Source organism: Anabas testudineus, chromosome 5 (genome assembly GCF_900324465.2).
Source record: "Anabas testudineus chromosome 5, fAnaTes1.2, whole genome shotgun sequence".
Lineage (NCBI taxonomy): Eukaryota > Metazoa > Chordata > Actinopteri > Anabantiformes > Anabantidae > Anabas > Anabas testudineus.
Genome location: NC_046614.1, coordinates 535,449 through 558,840, shown reverse-complemented (window position 1 = coordinate 558,840; position 23,392 = coordinate 535,449). Strand labels below are relative to the sequence as shown.

At 42.1% G+C, this 23,392-nt stretch overlaps 1 protein-coding gene across 2 annotated transcripts; it reads left to right on the top strand.

Annotated features, from left to right (window-relative positions):
* Positions 1 to 388: 388 nt before the first annotated feature.
* slc41a1 (solute carrier family 41 member 1) lies at positions 389 to 22,200 on the top strand. Of its 2 annotated transcripts, XM_026344589.1 has the most exons (12): positions 389 to 685; positions 1,025 to 1,270; positions 2,343 to 3,474; positions 8,280 to 8,387; positions 11,861 to 11,932; positions 12,736 to 12,880; positions 13,541 to 13,687; positions 15,206 to 15,353; positions 15,467 to 15,546; positions 15,956 to 16,090; positions 16,292 to 16,440; positions 18,013 to 22,200. In XM_026344589.1, the coding sequence occupies exons 3-12, from the start codon at positions 2,989 to 2,991 to the stop codon at positions 18,196 to 18,198; spliced, it is 1,656 nt and encodes a 551-aa protein (XP_026200374.1). In that variant the 5' UTR covers positions 389 to 685; positions 1,025 to 1,270; positions 2,343 to 2,988; the 3' UTR covers positions 18,199 to 22,200. The 2 variants fall into 2 exon arrangements, with proteins under 2 accessions (XP_026200374.1, XP_026200373.1); XM_026344588.1 differs by lacking the exon at positions 1,025 to 1,270.
* The last annotated feature ends 1,192 nt before the right edge of the window (positions 22,201 to 23,392 follow it).

The window sequence follows — 23,392 nt, the reverse complement described above, 5'->3', positions numbered from 1 at the left end:
TTTCAGTTTTACAGTTATACAGTTATACATTTCTATTCCGGATTCCCGTTTGTCCCTTTAAGCTTCAGGTCTCTTAATTTTCAAACTTTCCCTTTTCCTCACTGTTCGTGGATCAGTAATTAGAACCCACTCCGTTAGCTCGGATATGTTGTACTAATAATGTGCCCATTCACTCAGAAATCTTGGCCTAATGTTAAATTAAAACTTCTATCTCACCCCCACTGGTAGTAAATTAGTAGGCTTGTGGAGAAGACTGGCACCGCTCAGCCACAAATTTCCACACACGCTTGTGCGCAACGGAGACGAGGGGCAGGGTGGGGGGGGAGAAAAGGGGAGGAGGGTATAGATCGTCAGCTCAGAGTGTGGAAGGAGGGCCCGCCTTGTGGCTTCCTGGCCCCCTACACCGGACGGGTGTATTATAGATGCGCATCCAAGCAGCCGGGCGGCGGGGGCCAGCGGACGGGTGAAATGACTGGGACCCAGCCTTTAACGCGCGGGAGGGAGGGTTTAACCATTAACCGCCGTTAACTATTGAAAGGCAGCTGCTCAGAGCCGGTACCGTACATAAGACGTGCGCACCGGCGTTCACGCCTCAGCTCGAGCGCGTTACCAAGCGGTTGGGGACACATGCAGCCAGCCACACGGAGTCCTCGTCTCCCCGGCTTCAATCCTGTGACACTAAGAGGTAACCAGAGCTTTTTCTTGGTTTTTTGAAATGTGACAACCTGTTGGACTTTTGTCACACACGAACTGAATAATCGATCACTTAGATCACTTAACCCTAACCCTGTTTCCACCTGAGTGCATGTGTCACTCGGTGAATTAGACTTATTAACACCCAGGTTTGTCCTCTAGGTCCAGTTTGAATTGTGAGGAGACATAACGGAAATGATACTCGTGGTGATAGTGGCAGTGCCATGGGCTGCGCTCCTGTCCAAATGAGCAGTAGAATAGAATAGGAGGGTTCTTCTATTCAGCCCCGACCAGGGGAGCACTAATTTACGCCTTTGCCATGTTGGGTTAGGGTGGTGTTGGTCCTGACTACTAAACAGAGGATTGTTTCAGCGTGGGGAAGCCAGGGTCTGTGTGCGGATGTCGCAACATGCAGACGGATGAGAATGCGTCAAGTGACCGACAACAGTGACCGGAAGCAAACAGATTGGCCTTCAAAATAAAAGCATTAAAGCGGAGCCCGCGTACAACTTGTTCATGTCATCTGTGGTGTGTTGCCAGGTCACATCCGTCTGGTACTAATCAAACTCTAGGGAACGTGAGTTCAGATATAATATTTAAAGCTCTTGTCTCTATTGAAGACACAACAGAGCTCACCCGGGCCTATTATTAATAGGCTTTGAATACAATATGTTGTCATTTTGTGTATGCCCTCTTTCTAAACAGGAGTTGTGTAGGAAAGTTCAGTGTTATTTCTCCCTATAGTTCAACCAAAGGAAAGAATGACAGAAAGACTCTTTGTCTTTCGTGTGTTGCTTCATCTGATACTTCATTCTATTGGCTAATGCTACTTTGGGAGCCTCTCTATTGACTAGTTATTTAATTAATAGGAGGCAAGAGATGTCAAGTTAATATAATAGTTTTGGACAGGGAAAATGAATTTGTTTCCTTAAATGCACCTTTGAATTTGATACGTCAGAAAGGCTGTGTTGGAGCTGATTGAAGATAATGGAGCCCTAGGCTGTTTATTTTGAAAGGCCCGGCAGGAAATGTCTTTGGATTATGAAATCAGCTTTCCAGAGGATGTAACGCAGCACCTCTGCTAATGGTACAATATTTATAGCCACCGGGAGGAAACACTTTTAAAACTCTCCCCTCTTCAGCAATTATGTCATTGGAGAGTAAAATGCTTTTGTTGGACTTAAATACTGTATTATTACTCTGACATGCAGTGCGTTTGGGACTGTTTATCATCCACCTCATAAATACTTACTAATATTTGCTTTCAGTATTCTAGTTCTTGCAACATTCAGACGTTTTATTATTTGATGTAAATTATTTTTTCTATCTGAGTGTCAAGGATGTTGTTTCTCAAATGGAAAATTAACATGGCCCACATTTAGTGTAACAGTTAGAAAATATATATTTTACACAAGGTATATGTAGTATTTATATAAAGTATAAATAAATAAAGTACACAGCATTCTGCTTAGATAAATATTGTTGTCCTCTAGGCAATCTAAGATAAAACGCCCTATTTTGTAGGTTGGTTTTCTAAATGTAGGATAATTTAATGACCTTAACTGTAATTTGGGGACCAAATAGAAGTAAACCTGAAATGGGCTGCAAAATGTGATAAATGCATTATCACTGAATTTGTTTTTTCCCAGGTGACTGTCCACTCTCGTTGGAGCAGTACTTTTAGGCAGCCGGTAATTCAATCCTTATACGGCAGATCTATAAATATCTCTCTTGAAAACCTCCCAGCAGCCACGTGGTGTAAGGTGAGATATTCCCAGGCCAGTACACCGACCAGTCTGACATAATCAGTGGACTCACACCATGACCAGTCTGAGCTGGAACCTGGCCACTTCAGACCTGTGATTTTATTTTTACTTTAACTCTGAAGGACTTTTACGAGTGACTGGAGGGGGATTTTTATGGTGAGTCCCTAACATCATTTATTTGTCATCTCTTTTGAACCAGTATGTGTTCTTCTCTTTTTTGCCGGCCTACCCTGAGCACCTTGCAGTGAATGGAGAACATACTGGTCCTGCTTCCAAAGCACCGACAGGAACACGGGCTCTGCAGACGCAGGCTGCATGTGCCTTGCTGCAGATTTTTTGCTACAGAGCAGCTCTCTCCTGGTCTTTAATAACGACCCCCACTCCGTGTAAGCCTCTTTAATGGGATAAATCAGTTGGACTGATCAGGTTCAAAACCAGATCAGAATTCTATTCTGACTTCCCCAAAACTGTTAGGCCAAGCCTTTCTGACCTTTTCTTATCAAGCCGACTGTCTTCTAAAGGCTTCCGCATGGTACTTTGGTCGAAAGAACAAGACAAACTCCCCGACATCGACATGTCCTCTGGGGCAATTGAGACGAAGAAGGAGGGAGGCCCACTGACCCCGGCCTTCCTCAACTCTAACTGCTCCGTCCACCCGGTGATTCTCACCAAGGGCACTGAGGAGGTGAGCCCTGGGACCGGAGATGAGTTTGAGCTCACAGAAGTCACGTCTCTCACAGAGAGGACCAGCGAAACTGGGGAGGATGAGGAGAGGTCAGAGATTGTGGTGGCGATGGATTGCCGGGCAAACGCCAAAGGGCAGCGGGAGGAAGATGCTCTCCTGGAGAATGCAAGCCAGAGCAATGAGAGTGACAACACCAGTACTGACCAGAGCCCTGAACCACCAGCACCCCTTAAGGAGACTTCCTTCTCCATTGGCTTGCAGGTGGTGTTCCCCTTCCTGCTGGCCGGGTTTGGGACAGTGGCAGCTGGGATGGTTCTAGACATTGTCCAGGTGAGTGATATCCTATCCCTTATACTATACTGTACATAGTGGGAGTCTTTGGGACTTAAAATGAAAACTGATAAATTAAGTATTAAAAACATTTTACATAAATACCAAGCCTAAAGCACTTCTAAACTAAAGCATTTAAACTTGTAAAAAGTATGGACTTACATAGATTTAAGGTTTTCTTACAGACTTTCATCAAAATGGCTAAATTCCACTCTAATCCCTTTTCTTGTCATCCATTTTTTCTGTACAGTACAGTTAATTTACCATTTCACAGTTCTGTATCTGATTAAAACCAATGCTGCTAGCAGAACATGGGTACTGAGTAAATGTAGGATGGCCATGACCCTTGAACTTTAGAAGGAACTGGTTAAGTGAGTCCTGAGCTCCTTGGCATTAAATTGTCACAGTGCATCCTTTAGTGATAGATGTATGGGTTAGATGTCACACACCATGGAGTTATTTACATATTTTTATCACCCCTGAACTTCTGCATCCAGTGTCTTATAATGATCCATCACACAACCCCCTATTTCAAATTGGACATAATTTGATCCAATAGAAATAAGAATAGAAGGTGTTTACTGTTGTGCAGAATTTAGCCAGAGAGCTGCTGGATCTATTCTGCCTTCAAGAAAAGAATAAAAATCTTATAATTACTCTCCTTCCTTCTTTTCCTGCTGACTCACTGCAGTTGCTGTCTTGATCTGATTATATCTAAGTGTGCAGTGAGGTAATTCAGGCCCAAGTCATGCTGACAGGTCATATATTCCTTTAAAGTCAGCTTGTGATGCAGATAAAGCTGGAGGGGTCAGGCTGCCAGGAGACTGGTTTGGGCACATTGTGTACACGCACATCGATGCCAACATGGTGGACCCCAGGAACTCAGCACTCTGCAGAGAAGGAGGAGGGGCAGGCAGGGGAATAATTGTACTTTTCTTTGAGCACCTGAAATGGCAGCGCACTACAGCTGAGCTAGAGCCGGCATGAAAACAAAACACAGTACAGCGGCAAAGCCTCTATTACCGTGTGGTTAGGTATCCTCACTGAAACTAGGAATGCAGAGGTTCGAGGTCAAAAATTTTTCAAGCTGCCTCAACTTAGGCACCCTGCTGCTGCGCTTTCTCCAATTTCCAAAACACTCAGTGCACCATTGCTTTAGAGGTGAGGCAGAGAAACAGGACATACAGATGGTACAGGGACTAGCCTCTCACTTCTAGTAAGCCATGCTTGTGTCTCACGGTCAAACCTTGAAGAAAGGCCTGCTGTGAGATGTGAGGCTTGTCTTTTCAAGTGAGTTTGGCTGAGCACCTAGCAGGTTCGCTCACTGCCTAATTCCCCCTCCATGACACCGTGAAACGCTAACTCAGCTAATCCCTCTCTGTCCTTGCAAGAAGGTAATTGTTTAACTCTCTCTCAGTCTCTCCCTCTCTCTGGTTTGGTCAGACTGCATCAGCTCCTTTGCTAAAAGTATGTTTGAGAACTGTAATATCCTAGAGCCTTTATTTAACGTGTCTGCTTGGCCTTGGTTTAGAAGTTGCGGCTTGGGCTAGTGCATGACCTGGATTTTTTTCATCACTCTGTATAAGATTTTTTGTGACCTCTTTAACGTCACACTTCCATTATCTTCAGCACACACACGCAGCTTCTGGCCTTAGTCCCACACAAGGTTGGCTCCGAAAGGAGTGTCCAGCCTGGTATAGAGGAGTAAGACGTCGGCATAGTTTTGCTCAGTGACTTGGCAGCAGAATGACCTAAAACTCTCACCGCCAGGGCCAGAAACGTAGGACTCTGAGACATGTCCGGCTAAGTTGGACTAACGGTTACACTTGGTTTGCAAAAGTCATGTCATGCTTGTTGTCTGCAAATGCCTGTGTCAAAGGCCAAAAGGGTGTTTTTGCAATCAGTCACGAGACGGGGTCTGAGTTTCTACCAAACTACAATCCAAGAATGCAAAAAAAAAAAAGTTACTACACTATAATGTCATAATCATGTTTGTGTAAGTCTGCCTCAGAGTCTAGCCGTCTGTCCCCCGCTGTGGTTGTCCGTAGACTGAAATACCAAAATAAAGCAAAGAAGTGGGACACTGCTTCAGCCTCAAAAACACAGTCTAAAAATACAGGCAACAGTAAACAGGAAATCGTAGTAGACACAAAGGTTTAACACCAGCCAAGCCCTCACTGCCCACCAGGCACCATTTTGGTCTGACCACATCCACTTGCCTGGTTTTCATACAGCAGCTGCTGTGAAACCAGAGCGTGGGCTTGTTGCCTCAAACATCTTTCCAACTACTGGCTTCCATCCTGGCCTGTGCTGGACCAAGTAGAATCGGCTCACTCTCAAACATAGGCTTTATGTTGCAGGGATGGACTGTCACTGTTTCTATTCAGTCAGTCATATCTGTCAGCTTAAGATGCTGTGTCCTGACAAACATGAACTGCGCATAGTTATTAACACCTGACAAAATCCCGACGGCTTAGTCAGAGGGGATGTGAGTGACAGAGATTGAAAGGATTAACAGTTAGAAAGGTTTTGTGTTGGACCAAGCACAGGCAAATCTTTCGCTTTGTTCAAGATACCCAGGAGCGTCCCAGTTGCTCTGGTAACACAGTTAAGTCTTTACCTTCTGTCCATCTTCATCTGGTCCCACGATCGTGATAGTCCTAACTTTGGCTTCTGCTTAGCTCAGAGCTTGATCACACATTTTCTATACTGTACATGTACTGTGGTTCAGTGATTACACTTCCTCTTTGATCATCCATTTAAAGCCAATAAGGTCTTGTTGCTTTCTGGCCACAGCTATGTTAATTTGAGCCTCCATGGCACGTGTTTGCGCATGAGGCCTGACCCTAACTCTACCATCCATGCTGCAGCACTGGAAAAATGAAAGAGACGCCACCTGGTGTAGTCTCTGTGACGCTGCTGGAGTTTCGTTGACATTGCATACCATTAGGTTCAGCTTCCCACTCAGTACAGCAAGTACAGTGATCACAAATAAAGGGCCATGTTGCTCAACTGGGCAACCTAACCCTTGTGGGGCTTGCATACCAGAGCTCCTATAGGTCTGTACACAGAGGTGCTGGGCTTGTGCAGTAGAATTCCAAGAACCGAGGAGGTGGCCATGAGGAGGGAGGGCTTGTATGGCTCTGAGCCAGTGTTCCATGGAGACAACAACATATATCACCACAGGGGAGGCCAGGAGGGAGATGGGGGACGAGACAGAAGTAGAGAGAGGAAGAAAGCTTGAAAACATGCGGCTGTGAAAGAAGAAGAGTGCTCACAGAGGTGCTCACAAGGCTGCTGGGTTGGCAGAAGGCACTGAGCCAAGCTGAGGGGCTGGCAGTTGGAAGGGTGCTGTGCTTGGCCTGATGACAGCAAGGGGATAGACAGAAGGACTTTAACCCGCACTGGCGTTTCATTGCCACACCTACTGATACAACACATACTTAACTCTAGACTCCCCTTATCAGGCTTCACTGTACATCTGGACACACAGTGGGAGCCCCGCAGTGAAACGCAAGAAATGCAAGCTAGTGTGAGAATGTGGACCACCAGTGTTTGTATGCTTCAACATCAACTACTCCTATTATTTTCCTTTGCTTGTGTATTTTCTCGTCTCTCTCTCTCTCTCTCTCTCTCTCTCTTTCTTTTTTTTTTTACGTCAATCTTTGGGAATATTGCTTCAGCTCTAGGCAGACTGGGCTGTAAGTATTGGGGGCCTGAGGGACCAGCTCCAAACATAAGCACTTTTACTGCAGATAGATCGATGGCCTCTGCCTCAGCAATAGCCTCATTTCTGGTCACAGTAGGTTGCAAACCTGCTATCCCTGCATGAACTGTAATGGAGGAACAGCAGAGAGAGACACTTCATCACAGTAGCAAGCGCCGCGACTTACAGAGAGCCCACCTCTCAGGAACTGGCCAGCATCCAGAAAGGAGGTTACTGAGGGCCAGGTCTAATAACACTGACTATAAATTTCATTAAAGACCATCAGTTAGGACCTGGAGGCACGGCTGACTGGATACGTTCTCTTGTGCTTGCCGAACATGATTTGTGATTCTCTTAAGCAAGCCACCTACCACCTGCCCAAATTGCCCTTTGGATTTAGCTGGTCAAGCTTCTGGCTGACTTTGTTTCCCCCTATACGTCTGTAGTTCAGGGGTTCTGTTCAGTTTTCAAATGCTGCTGTAGCGGATCAGCAGCATGTCTAGGAAGGGAAACAGATAATATAAACTTTATCACCTGGAGAGAGGATGATCTAGTTTGATTTTGAAATGCCAAAATCACATTAGTGATTCCCAATTCACATTAGTATCAACTGGACAGTATGTAGCGAAAGAAGTATTACCCTTTGTTTAAGTATTAGCATTATTATGATAACTGGTATTGAGGCAACGCAGTCGCCTTTTGTGTGCGCAGCAGGAGATAAAACCTTTTTAAGTAAAGGTGAAAGAAAGAATTTATGAGGGAAAGGCAAGAATGGAAGCCAAATGGGGAGAATAATAAATCATTACTCCATGACCTTGTTCTTGTTAAAGGAGCGTCAACGTGATATAGTGGGAACAGCTTAGGAGACGGACTCTTCCATCATACAGGTCTGGTTTCACAACTGAATCAGTATTAAAGAGGAAGGTCATAGAGGCAGAGAGACAATGTGCTCCCACCTTAGAATGCTATACTATGTGTATGTGTGTGTGTGTGTGTGTGTGTGTGTGTGTGTGTGTGTGTGTGTGTGTGTCCAGTTGAACTGTGACAGTGTGCTCCTCTTGTTAATACTGTGTTACTGATATGTACATGGTCGTTACAGCACTGGACGGTGTTTACGGAGGTGTCAGAGGTGTTCATCCTGGTTCCAGCGCTGTTGGGACTGAAAGGCAACCTGGAGATGACGCTGGCCTCCAGACTTTCCACAGCGGTAAGATGTGTGTGTGTGTGTATTTGTGTGATAGGTAACAGTGTGTTTCTGTGTGTTGGTGATGTCTTTTATCACAGATACTTTCTGGCCATCTGGAATGACCAAATCTACATTGTGATATATACATATATATATATATATATATATATATATATATATATATATGTATATGTGTGTGTGTGTGTGTACAGTAGTAGTTACTTTATATCAATAGATTAATTATGAATTGTTTCGGTTGATGGTGTCTATGTTTCAACGTTAACCGTTACCCAAACTCAAGGCTCATTGCTCATTGTACGTGGGGTCAGAGGTCCAATTGCTTAATAGGACCTAAGTTTCAGATAAACTGAACAACAATCCTTTTTAGTGTTATTACTTTTTTTTTTCCACATTGACCACAACTCATGATGTTGAAGAACTAGAAGCAGGAGGCACTCTTTTCCTCTTTAAGTCTTGTTAGGTGTTAAATGATGTACTACTGTACCTACCTACTGCAGCAGCATTGCTAACACCGCACCGTTAGCACCGCACCCTACATCATGAAGGTGTTACGAATGAGCCCATTATGGCTGATAAGTGCGCCAATCCCATCCAATCCAATCCTCACATTCTTTCCACTGGCCTGTGGGAAACAGGCAACAAAGCTGATTAGCATTCACCCTTCAAAATTATATTTTATTTTCAAATCATATTTTCTAACAATATTTAGAATTAGTCTGGCAGGCTTCCCAAGTCTTCATATACATCTACTTGGCATTCATGTGCAGTTTGTCTTGGAAGATTTCCGTTCTTTAACCCAACAGGCTTCAATCTACGGCAAATACACATTTGCCACTAAATCTAAATCACTGTTTTATCCACTTGTTTTTTTTCCCCACTGATCCCAAAAGCATTTGACAACTTGCGTACAGTAGTTTTCAGTTCAGTGCAGTTTCTCACATTCATCATCAAAAAGTAGGCCAGAGTCTGGTCCTGAGACAGTGCTGGCTGGCCCCAGCAGGACCATGTTTCTTTCCACGCTGTAACTAATTATGAGAAGATTAGAGCACTGTAAATTTCCTAATGTGCTTATTACTGAAAAACATATTGTAATCCCTAGTACTGGCTTACTGTAGGGGTTTTTATTTCACATGACCATGTTTCATTTTTGATGTTTTTTTCTGTGTATTTGAATAAGGACATTTAAGTTGGAGTCCTGAAACTTGGCAGGAGAAGTTGCACAAATACTTCTGATGTAATCAGAGATTTCAATTTACATATGTTTGGGTTTCAACCTTGTCAACAACAGATTTTCTTCATGGTGAGCCAGTTGAAGATGAAAGCCATTATTATTCAACTGAAAATTAAGTGGTGCTAGTGAATCTCGGGGTATTTCAGCTTCTCATGCATGAGTCACTTCACCAAACATTCACCATGCTCCATCCCTGTGATGCTGTAAACACCACTAATCCATCCGCCCACACAGAACTGAGGATTTTGCATCATCACATAACATATCACACAGCACCAGGTGATGTTTCTGCATATATTTAACGTTGTCTGTGAAGTGAATCTGTTCATAAATTATTTTTATGAATGGCATAATTTTCTGACCTTACGGTAAATAACAAAGTATCTATTTAAACACATGAATTGTAATGGAGAATGAACTATAAATAGATATTTCTGAAGCCCATAAAGTGATGGTTGGGTTTTTGTTGACCTCCCCCACCAAAGCCCATATCTTGCCTGGTTATTGGTCGGTCTACTCAGTCTGGCTGGGCGGCCAGACCTAGGAAGAGTCCTGGTGGTTCCCAACTTCTTCCATTTCACACATTTTGTGTGTAGTGGTTTAAGCCTTTTAAACTATATGCAGCCTGTTGGATTTGCTACAAATGGACTCCAGTCATGTTCTACAAGTAATTAAAGCTAACAAGGTGAACCTGACCCCAGTCTGAACTGTCACATCAAAATCATTCACTTTAGTTTAAACATTTCAGTTATTGATATTAAACTAAAATATTGAACTTAAATTAAACCTGTAAATATGTTAATAATGGGATAGACGTACAATGCAGAATGACTGGTAAATCCATAATACAATGGGGTTTCAGTGCTTTTTGAAGCACCTCCAAATGCTTCTCTTTTGAAGTACATGGTACCTCCAGTGCTCTGCACACGTTTGCTTTCTCTTATCTGTCCTTGCTATAACCTTATCAGCATTTGTGGCAGTTTGCTCCCTTTGAAACGACCATGGCCGCTGGAGTCATCCATGCATATATTTACATGTTCTTAATGAGTGAAAGGGGTATGTTTTGCAGGTTTGTAATGCTCTCTATCTGGCAGATGCACATGTTACAGTGACGTTCAGTCCCTACACTCGTGATATTTCATATATATGGTTTGTGTGTTTCCCCTAACACACTGCCAGATATACTTAGCTCTTGTACAGTATTTGTCAAGCAGAGAAAGTGATAGATTAGATTAGAGTTCTTTGAGAGGGAGAGAAACACACACAGTAAAAGCTAGCAACACATTACCATTGCCTCTGTTTTTAATCCTTTTACAATATAATCCCTGTGCTAGATGTTTGAAAATAATTAATAATAATGAATCATTTGTGATGATGCTACAACTGAGCCACTCTTAAATTCCAAAATCCAAAATATGAAGCCATACATTTAATCACTGTTTTAAGGATTCCAGTTTATTACACTTTGGGTCTTTTATCTAGGATATTGATAATATTGAGCTCAAACAAACTCTACAATTTCCCGTGCAGTGAAGAGTTAACATTCTGGGTGTGTTCACTTTGGTTTTACCTCCAAATGAGGCGATTTAGATACTGCTTGTTTATAACCTGTGTGTATTGCCCTGTTGGACCTGGATGTCACTCTACTCCCAGTTCTTAGTAATGTTATCTCTGATAGATGTTCTGACCTAAACCACATAAATAAGGCACACACACTACATGTACACATAATGTAGCACATCTTACACTGTTTTATTGAACGTGACTTATCAAGTGGATTTTCACACACACAGACTTGTACATGTTTTATGTGTCCAGATGTTTCACTTCCCGCTGCATATGGAAATGTTAGGGGACAGAAAGGAAGAGGAGATCCTCTGTTTGTGTCCTCTCACTGTGGAGGAGCATTAGGATCATTGCTCTGGACGCACAGTGGCCCACTGTAACCACAGCCACTTGACGCTTGAGACCATCAGTGTGTGTGTGTGTGTGTCTGTGTGTGTGTGTGTGTGTGTGTGTGTGTGTGTGTGTGTGTGTGTGTGTGTGAGAGACTGTGTGTGAAAGAGAGGAGATGAGATAAGTGGAGTCTGCCGCAGGATGGGGGGATCGGATCAGAGTGTCTTTGTCTCCAGAACTGACATCTTATTGTTCGGATGGGACCAAGAGGCAACAGCATTTACACAAACACACACACACACAGATGATAATATGGTGACCTTGTGTGTTCTTATGTCTCTTTCAGGCCAATATTGGTCACATGGACACAGCCAAGGACATGTGGAAGATGATCATGGGAAATTTGGCGCTTATCCAGGTAAATGACACATGTGTGTAGAGGCCAGTAATTTGAGTTCTTCATCTGTGACCACACTAACATGCACTTTAATAAATCAGATAATGAGTCGTACGATACCATTCAAAGGTCAAACTGCTCTAAATGTCAGTGTTCCTGCAGTTAGTCATTAATTAGTCCTCTCCCCCACCCCCCATCCATCTTCTGAATTGTGACTCTATCTATTTATTATGGCTACGCGGGTGTACTGTTACTAGTAGTGATTCATTTGGTCAGACTTTTGTTACAGCCACATAAGCCAAGTTCAAGATGTTCATTCATCATACACGTGCACAGAAAACAATCAAATTCGTTTTTACAGTAGCTAGTAGTATAGTAGTCAGTAAATAATCAAGTTTCCTTAAACAGCAATTTACCCAGAGTGCTCTTAATCCCTTAAACTGCTAAAGAAAAGCCAGTTTCTCATTAACATATTATTTCAGCAATCAAGGAACTGGCTAACCTGGGACTAATCCAGTTTCGTAAGTGCACAGTGTTTACAGTAAACACGCAGCGATCATTGCTGAACACAGCAGTAACGCTGCTACACTTTAGAACAGCGTGTGAACACTAGCTCTGAAAAGAAAGTCAAACCCAATATGGCTGAAAAGCTCATTATTAAAGTTCCTGCACGTTTACAATACGTCGAGCGTTTCTGTTTATCACCTGATCTGACTGAGCTGTCACCGTGATCAGGATATGTTGCACGTTCTTCCGTAGCGTTCACCCACAATACAAAATGACTTTGAATAAGTGAGATAATAAATAAGAAGAACTGTGTACAGGTCCAGGCCACAGTGGTGGGGTTCCTGGCTTCTATTGCTGCTGTGATCTTTGGGTGGATACCAGAGGGACACTTCAGACTGGGCCACGCGGTGCTTCTGTGTGCCTCAAGCGTGGCCACTGCCTTCATCGCCTCTCTGCTCCTAGGTAAGGTGTGAGGGATATTATCAGTGCTAACAGCTGTTTATCGGGCTTGACTGTCCGTGCCAGTGTTAAAATTAGAAAACCTGAATTACAACTTAGTCCCTGTTTCAACTAAAGGCCATAAAAGTAATAAACAGCGTCTGAATATTAGTAGTCGTAATTGTTTAATATGTTATGAACATGGTAAACATAGTTTAGCATTTTAGTAAGCTAACTTAAGCTAATTAGTACAAAACACAATGCTGAAACCACTTGGATGCAGATATTTGTTGAGAAACTAGAGTACTGGACATATTATGCTTTCAATTTGATTCCGGCGCTATATAAAGGATGGATCAGTGAAGTCAATAACCTTTATCCTCAGTATCTGGACCAAATGTCATATTAATCCATCCTGCAGTTGGATGGATGACGTGTCCCACCCTGGAGTTAATCAAGTTTCTAAAATCAAAACCACATCGTGGTAGCACTTGATGGAAATCAAAGGTATCAACACCACCAATACCCTGTAGTGTCAGTCCATCCACAAGGTGGCGTGATAATCACCAAATAAAAAGTATGTTCCTGACAGGATCCTGTTTAACCTAAAGTATGATACAGAGTTTATTGCTGCTGTGTGTCACACAGTGTGTTGGGACTGATCTCTGACCTGAAATCTCACAGGCATCATCATGATCGGCGTGATTGTCGCATCCAGGAAAGTCGGCATCAACCCTGACAATGTGGCCACACCTATCGCTGCTAGCCTGGGGGACCTGATCACTCTGTCCCTGCTGGCAGGCATCTCTACGGGACTGTACAAGGAACTAGGTAAACACACACGCAGTACTTCACTCACTTTATTGCGCAGCAGGACGTGCTGATCTGAGTGTGAAATAAAGACATTTGTTGAGGAGATGAGCTGCACCGTATAATTTCATTCATTACAGCACAAATCTTGCAGGTCATGCAGTGGTATTCAGATGTCAGACAAAAATAGCCTGTTTCTACGTCTTCAGGAAGAAAGAATATGTGTTAGTCTCAAAGTGAGCCTCTAATGAGTCACTCTAAGTCCTCAGTGATCTCTGCAGAACCAATATTTAGATAGCACAATGACGATGGCGTTATCTCAGGTGCTGCATTTGTGATGCAACTTCAAAAGCCCCTATTTCCACTGAAGGTGTTGTCATAAAATGGAGAAGCGTGTGTAGAAACGTGCGGTGCCCTGCGTCTAGCGGCGCGCAGTCAACGCTGTTTGGCTGTATTGATAGGATCTACACCACTGGCCCACCCAGCTTCACACAGTTCTGTTGTTTCTACACCACAGACAGACAGACGGACAAACAGTGACACACTCGAGAGGCTCACTCATATTAAACGCCGCAGCCATGTACTATATTGGGCTTATTTGGGTTATTTTGGTTTAAATACACAAAAACACAGCTGGTGGCTGGGTCTTAAGTATGGGAGGGGTGGGGTCTGTTAACTTAACATGTTGTGCAACTGATGCTTTGTGGTGTTAGTTTAGTGGTAAGACTGACCCCTAGTGCCTGAAACAGGGACAGGCTCTCAGTCCAATACAGTTTGTATCAAGTCCTGTGGTTTTTAGTGGGCGCTTCAAAGTTGGTTTTGCACTACACCCTAATTTAAAATTTTCTGTAGTGTACACTTAATTACATAGAGTTTTGTTTTACATGTGATATCCGCCATCAGAATTCATATTATGTGTAAATGTGTCAGTTTGGTTTTGAAAGTTTAGTTCAGTTAATCTTCTTATCGTCATGACATAGACCTGACTCCAGGGTCTATCATGTATAACGACGGTTGTCAGGGAACCTAATAGCACATTTTTCACAGTAATTTGATTTGATCACCGTGATCACCCACTCTCTACCACTGCTCCCTTTCAGCTGACGCACTCATAGCAGCAAGCTGAAAACTAGGGTGTAGCTGGTGCCCCTTTAAGTTCCTGAAGTTACTTTTTCTCTTTTCTCTCTGTCATAGGAGTCAGAAAGTGGCGGCACTGTTTTGTATTAAATAACACCTATTAGACTCTTAGCTTTTTCCCTAAATTTTCCATTACAATCGAATTTGACACAATATGTGCAACTCTTCTTTAAGAGGCATCACAGTCATAGGAAGTTCACTGAAACACCAGTGAAAAATATTCTGTACTGTCCATGAGAGCTACCACCGACTGGAAGCAAAATTGTTACCACAGCTGGATCTGTTATTTCATTTTTGCTGCTGATGTACTTGGCGCGTTCAACAGTGTACCATGAAAGCTGTAAGGTGTACCATGACATCTTTGTCCGGTGTATAAATCCAGCGTCTCTTTTTACCGTACAGAGTACAATGACTATGCCAACCCCCTGGTGTGCGCAGTATTCGTGGCCATGTGCCCCCTGTGGGTGCTGATAGCCAGGAAGATCCCATCCACCAGAGAAGTCCTCTACTCCGGCTGGGAGCCTGTAATCATCGCCATGGCCATCAGCAGGTACAGAAAGCAGGAATCTGTCTTTATCATTGATGAATCTTAGCATGTTTTCTATGTAATAAAGACAGGTCATGTTAATGAAATCACTTATTTAATCTTTTCTGGTGTGTCAGTGTCGGTGGACTGATCCTTGACAAGACTGTCACCAATCCAAACTTTGCTGGCATGGCTGTGTTCACCCCAGTCATCAATGGTGAGGACCCATAAAACTCACAAATACATTTTGGATTTCCCTATGTGACTGCTGGGAAAGCTGTTGGATATTGCTAAATAAAAAACATAGAGACAATATGCTAATATGCAATAATACGAAACAAATAAGCAGCGATTAAGATCAAGGTTGATGCTTTATTCACCCATCTGTTCTAGTATAACACAGTGTATTTAAAGCCATTTGTGATGTTCCCATATTCATCTAGGTTAATAATTCTGCAGAAACGTGTGCCAGAGTAAGCATGTGCACATGCTGAGTGATCATCCTTTAAAACTCACGAATAAAACACCTTCATGATGCCACGTTTTTAAACAAGTTTTTATCTCAGGGTCATCCCACAAAATATATTATAGAATAGAATATGATTTATTCTGTGTGTGTGTATCAGGTGTGGGAGGTAACCTGGTTGCGGTGCAGGCCAGTCGAATCTCCACCTATCTGCACATGAACGGTCTACCCATGGGAGATCCAAACCCTACGCCCAGGAAGTGCCCCACACCCTGCACCTCCTTCTTCGGCTCCAGTAAGTTGATGGGCGGTTGCGGAACATTCCACTATTTTTCCACTTGTTCCACCTCTGAAAAACAAATCTTTCCATCACTCCACAGTGAATATTACCCCTGACACATTCGATTTAATCTCATCACCAAAACTATTTTTAATCACACTCCTTTTTGATATAAATATTTAACTGGTTCAAACGTGATTCCTCTCTCTCTTCCAGCTGTGAATTCCCGTTCAGCCCGTGTGCTCTTCCTCCTGGTCGCCCCAGGTCACCTCGTCTTCCTCTACACCATCAATTCCCTAAGAGGGGGGCACACCACTCTTACACCCATCTTTATCACCTTCTATCTGACTGCTGCACTACTGCAGGTACTCCAAAACCAGAGCTTTCAACAAATACAAGAAGATAAAGTGACAGAACTGCTAATTCGTGCCATTCAATTTCACTGCTACAGTACATAGGACTGTCTCTCCTAGTATTTAGTCAACATTGGCAGTGATGCAGTCATCAAACTGTTCGCCCTCTTTTTGTACTGGATTTTGACCTTTAACACATTTACTATAAATATTAGCAAAAGTACACAGTATAAGTTTATCTCTCCAAAGCAAGATGCACTGTCAGTTCCTTTGTCCACATTCCTCTAGAAGGCATGTCCACGTTTGTCCATAATAGTGCAACAAGTCTCTTGGCTTGTAAAAGTTCAAAGTCAATAAGCAGCGATTGCTGCAGAGTTATGACAGCCTTCAGAGTAGCTTCTGAGCACATGGAACTCGATTTGAAAGGGAACCTCCTTATGCAGTATGTGAGTTGTGCATACTCATACACAGTAGATACATTTTCCCACAAGCAACTGGGAATTAAGCTGCCGCCCGTTATCATTAACCATTTGTATCATAATAAAACAGTACAAATATATTTTACATCTATTTGGAAGTTTGGCCTGTTGAAAGTGATAACACTGAGTCATAAAATGAAGAGAACTGACCTTTACCAGTTATGTGGGTGAGTGTTAGTTCTCCAGTTCTTGAAAAAGGAGGTGAAAACTGTTGCTTCTGGCCTCACATGTCTTAGTTCTAAGTACTTATGTTTTACTGTGTTGCTTGAAAGTTTATGAACCCTTTCGAATGGTCTCTTTCTGCATAAATATGACCTAAAACATGATCTAATTATCATGCAAGTCCTAAAACTAGATAAAGCACAACAAAAGTAACTGGACTAAAAAGGGAATGCCAGGAATCTGGTCAACCCGGAGTCAAAGATGAACTGATTGGATTTTAGTGGTGAAGTGTCACTGTCAAAACAATGTGTCAGAAAGGAATTTCATATCTGTTGAAACTCTCTATGGTCTTAAGGTTAAAATGATTAGAATGCCAGTCTGGACAAACATGCATGCACACTGCCACCCTGTGGTCATAATTTTATTACCAACGAGTGAGGTACGAGGCAAACTAAATGTCAAAGTCAAGGAGAAAAACGTTTCCGTTTCATTAAGGCGCATTAATGTAATTATTTTTATTATTCATTTATTTATTTTATGAAGATTTAAGTGCAGTTAGCCATAAAGCTGAAGAGCTCAGCCTGGGATCTTATGGGGTGTAGTGAGGGGAGTTGACCATCCTGTAGGCAACAGTCAGGGCTTTGGGGAACACGGTGCAGGGATCTGAAAAGTGGTGTAACGTAACTTCTTTGGCTGATCAAAAATGAGATGTGCAGCTGCAATGTGGATCATCAGGAGGGGTTTGACAATCACTGAAGACCCTAGGTTGATGCCAATGTTGTGTTTTATTGAATGTCTGGCTGGCAATACAAGAACTTCTCTCTGAGTTGAAGTTGAAGATGCCTTCCTCTCATCTAAGCAGAGATGTCAGCGAGTTAGAGTTGCTTTCTGAATAACGTCGTACAATAGTATTTGGATCAAAAATGTTTGCCTCTTCTTCCAGGTGATGATCCTCCTCTACCTGGCAGACTGGATGGTTCACTGGATGTGGGGTCGAGGAATGGACCCAGACAACTTCTCCATCCCCTACCTTACTGCCCTGGGTGACCTGCTGGGGACCGGCTTCCTCGCCCTCTGCTTCCACATGCGTTGGTTCATTGGAGACAGAGACAGTAATGTGGGCAACTGAATGCACACACAGACACAAAAAAATCAAATAAAATAAGCAAAAACACTTCACATACTGTACACTTTCATATGTAGACGTAAAGATCACGTGTGTGCCTGGACATTATCTGAAACTGGACAGTGGCTACAATGGAAGGGCTAATTTACAATTTACAGTAGGGCTCTGACTGATGGTATAGTACACTTTTAGTGTTTCATCTTCAGGTTGTCAGGACATTGACAGCAGCTGCCCAGAATCCACACAGTATCTGTGTTTCACCTTAGAAACAATGGAAACTGTATCGCTACCCAACAAACTCCATCTGATGGAACTCAGCCCCACAGACTCGACTAGTCCTCCTTAATTTCTTTTAATAACTGAGTCCTACTACCTTGTTATCACTATACTATTGACAATGTTTATTATTGTTGTTAAATAATGCATTTGATATGAATCAACACCTATTCTATGTGAAGGGCCAGTCCTCATTATTTTCAATGGGGACGTTAGCCCTGCAGTTTCAACCTTATAACACTTGAAACTAAGACAACAGCAAAAAAATCTATCCAAACAAGCCTAGGATGCTTAATCACCAAGTGCTACTGTGTGTAAACAATACAAAAAGAATATTACATGAATTCGAATATATCATTTCAGATGTATTAGTGCACAGGAGCTGTTCTCCCATCTGCACGTGACTTCACTTGAGTCTTGAGCCTCAACAGGAACAGGAAACCAAGATTGTAATTGTTGCACTTACTCTCCCTCAGTTCTGGACTCTGTAGAGTTACCAGATCTGAGGTCAGATCACAGTCCGACAAGAACAGATTTACCTCTGATTCTGTTAGCTGTGGAGAAATCTAAATAATGCATATTCAAGCTTTTGTGAATAAGGTGTGTTTACTTACGCAACAGTCTGTCTTTAATCCTCGACTTCCTCTAGAGTTTACTGAGGTTACACTACTAGCCAATTCAGATACTAAAGGCAGTCGTTATGTAAGTTCCTAAGTCACGTTCTGCCAGGAAAAAGTGGACAAACACACAGAAATGGTGGAAAATAGCATGTGGAAAATGGCCAGACAGCTGTTGTTTAGGAAGGAAAACACACACCTCATTGTTTGGTGCAGCTCACTGTGGGTTTTGGTTAGAGAGGTTTTATTTTGCTGTGGGCTTTTCCAGGTGAGATGAGCACTAGTGCCCCTGTCTGACACCATCAGCCAACTCTCTGCTGGAGCAGGCTAGTTGTTGTTTTGTTGCCCAAGCCAGACTTACAGTAAGTGACAAGAGGCTCAACATGCTGAGCTTTGTAAACTGGACAGCATTATGTTCACACATGGTACAGTGTTTTAAGTTGCCTTAGCCAGGATGTGCTCTCTCAGGTTAAGCTGGCACAGTGGAATGTCTGGTTGCTGATATTTTCTGTAGATATTGAGTTATTTAATTTAGATTCCCACAGAGCGTTTAGGCCACTTAAGATCACCAATTCTTTCCCCTTAAAAGATGATCATCTTTTAAAGCTGGGTCCACGTTGAATCATACTACATGTCTAGTAAAGGCCCGTGTGGCATAATAAATGATTTAGTGTTTGAATTGATTTAGCTTTTTAGTCTTTAGATGTGCGGGCTCAGTTACACTAGAGCTGATAAAAGTCAGCGTACATAAAATCAGCAGCTAAGTTGAGTTTAAACGGCTCCACACAGGAGAAAAATGACTAATTGTACAGTTAGAAGTCGCAGAAATACATCATTTAAATGAACTGAAACTTATTCTCAGTTCGTTTAAATGATCAATTCATAATCAATAGTTCTCTAAGCTAACACGTTTGCTGTGAGTAAACAAATCTCATTAGCTCTAGACCACTTATTCTCCTCAGTATCGTTTTATTGTATTTAACAATTTACTGTCTTGAGAATAAAAGAGAACTATTGTGGAGCTAGAGAACTGGCTTGTGACTAGGAGCTGGTGGTACAATGGTTCACATTTCTTGCAGTTATCTTGGCTAAATTCGGTTAGCAAGCAACAAACTTTCACCACCTGTTTCTCACAAATAAAGTCATTTATTTTGCTGTGCTAGTTTCTGGTATGACCAGGCACAGAGGCAGATTTTATTACCGCTTATAGTAAATGTGGGTTTTATTTTTCCTACATTTACGTTTAGTCGTTTGGCAGACGCTTTTATCCAAAGCGACTTGAGGTACAAGGCATCAACCAGTACGTTTTTATTAATAATAATATTAATAATCTCTCTGATCAGGAACATTTTTGGACGGGATGACTTTAGTCCAACCTTAGTTTAACCTTAGTTCGTGACCCCCCCCCACACATACACACACACACATAGAATCTTCTTCCACCAGGCCTGAGCTAACTTGCTTTTTTGGGCTTACAGATGAGGAGGATAGGGAAATAGGAAGTCGTGAGCTTTCTTGCCAGACTGTACCAAGTACAGGCATAGGCCCAGAGGCGAAGCCCAGTGTCTTACAGTAGGGGAAACTTGCATGTGATGCTTGACTTATCAATCGTGTCAGAGGGTTTCGAAGGGGCCAGCAGAATGCATGTGCAGGGCACAAAGTGAGCGTGAATGTGGAAAACGTGATTGTTTTTGTTGTGGTCTGACTTATTGTTTTAAATCTTTTCAATTGCGTTAAAATTGTGTCTTTTTTTTCTATTCCTTTCCCTGATCGTTTTTAACTCTTCATGATTGTTGTTTTGTGTCATGAACTTCATAAAGCAAACAACCACTGTAAAGAGGAAGTGACTTCTCCCATGCTGGTCAAATGCACAAAGTACTGTAATCTGCAAAATGGACGCCAGAGGGCACCACAGGGATTCTCTTAACTGTACAGCTTCTCCGTGTGTTTCTGCGTCCTCTGGATTGAACCCCACCTGATCATCCTGACTGATCATCTTTCTTTTCTTTTTTTGTCTTTTTTGCAGCATTTGACTTGTTGTAAAAGTTGCATCCTTCTGTCTATTCACTCTCAGTCTATACACCCTACTCTCTTACTTACCAGGTGCCAGCGTTCTGCCTCTATGTCAATGGAAAGTTGTGAATACTTCTATAAGGAGGCAAGTAATGCTTTGTCTATTTATTTTTAGAAGAACACAAAGCAAATTGTACATACTATATTTATTCTATATATAAGGTTGTTTATTTTGTCATTTAATTTTGGCTTTTTCCTCTTGTCATTTATGTGTTTTGTTTTGTTTTTTTTTTTTCCCAAAAGGCCAGTAGAGCTTTTTGGCAGTTGCCGTAATAGAATGGTCGTGAGGCTAATGAATAGCACAGTGCCTAATACCTGTTTTTACACACCTCACGCATATGCACGCACACACCCTGTCTCACACAGGGAATGCATACTTATAAGTCATGGAATGGCCTTAACCTGTCAGAGCCAAGCTCGACTCAGCGTAACCAATCAGCAGCTAGGTTCGCCCCAGAGTAGTGTATCTTTAATTAGCTTTGATTAATAAGATGTAAAGTAATTTGATTATGATGTGTAATGTAATAATGACTTTAAACGATGCAGCAGTGGAGAGGGGGGCTGATAGAGTCACACGCTTTTCTGCAAAAATAAGGATATAGAGAGTGAAAAACCTCAGCATGTTAGATTTACAGGGAACCTGAAAGAACTGGAATATAGATATAAGATATCAACCCACAACTGGAAACCTGAAAAACCTAACGCAAAAACTTAGTCTCCTCATGATTCCAGATGTTTCCACCCTTTACAACTCTTCACCCCCCCTACTGGCTTAACCTCAGTGCTTCAAACCCTTGATCCCTGAACTCACAGGGAACCATGGTGATCCCTCAGGAGGCCTCTGTCTACATCAAGGCCGAGCTTATGATTCGGGCTCTAACTTCCACCTGTGTTGACGTAAAAACATGTAAGCTGGGTTCTTCGCGTTCTTTGTGTGTTCTTCTTGTCAAAGCCCCCCCTCTGTGAGGCTGGAGGAAGGCTTTCTCCCTGCAGGACTTTGTAAATTGCTCAAAATAAAGAACTATATTATTTCATACCATTCCTCTGTCTCAGTGTCTGTTTCGATCAGCTTTATTGGAAATGTGTCTGTTACTGTATGCAGATGACTCAACACAGATGTAATTGGTGGTTAGGTTAGAAGCAGAGATGAAGCTAAAGCTAAGCGTTGGTTAACCCCCCTAATTGTTGTGAGCAAGTTGTGGGGGTTATATACTACACTGTAAAGCATCATTCAAACATTTAGGGACTTCAACTAAGTGTTTTCTAACTCGTTCAATATAAAATTGTTAGTTCATGAGATTCAAGGATTTCCCCTAATGATGGTCTAAAGAGAGGAAATATGATCATCCCTTAAATACTTAATGTTAACTACCTAAATGTGCTCATGGGATTTGATGTTTTTATCCTTCTTGCATCATATAGAATTGGGTCAGTGTTGTTCTCTTATCAAAAGATATTCATGTCACCTTATCAATGACCTGCCACGTTTGAAGTACAGTAACAATGTGACTCATGCCCACGTATGACTCACAGTTTTATCTGTCAAGTTTAGATTAGTGTGAAGTTGCAGATAATTCATGTGTGAGGTGATGTGGAAGAAGTATTTAGTAGTACTGCAATATAAAAATCCTGCACTGCACTGTCACCCAAATCAAATGAAATATAATAAGTGAACATATCCACAAAAGCCTCCCTCTAGATGGTATTATATCTAATTACCATTCTGAATTTAAAGTGTACATCTTGTTTTGAAAGGTGAACTTTACTTTTACAGTAGTTGAGGTATCTATTTTCTATATAATGTTGGATATTTAGATCTACTGTATAACAATTCATTATTCAACATGTTATTGCTTCTGGTCATGTTAAGCTTCTGGTACTGTATGTAGGATAATAACATAACGTCTTGTGATGCTTGTGAGCCCTGTGTGTTTTTGTTACTGACCACTTTCCACAAGCTTGAGGTCACTCTGCAGTCCAGTTTGGGAATGATTAAACATCTGCCTCACTATGGATTTTTTCCATGATGCAAGCACAGTAGTACGTGGATTTGCAAACATGAGCTAATGATTGTTTTTATCAGAACTGTATTTTACAGAAAAAGACAGGCGGTGAAATGTGACTTTGACCAACAATAAACGGTCCACGCTTATCTACCTAGCTGGTACTCAAAGTGCTTTACACTGCGTCTCATACAACCATTCATCCATACACACACACACAGATGATCT

Bases quoted from the DNA above. Each gene is read 5' to 3' on its own strand.
- slc41a1 (XM_026344588.1), top strand. From the start codon at position 2,989: ATGGTACTTTGGTCGAAAGAACAAGACAAACTCCCCGACATCGACATG. The intron at 11,933-12,735 runs GTAAATGACACA...AACTGTGTACAG, and splicing joins GAAATTTGGCGCTTATCCAG to GTCCAGGCCACAGTGGTGGG. The intron at 16,091-16,291 runs GTAAGTTGATGG...TCTCTCTTCCAG, and splicing joins CACCTCCTTCTTCGGCTCCA to CTGTGAATTCCCGTTCAGCC.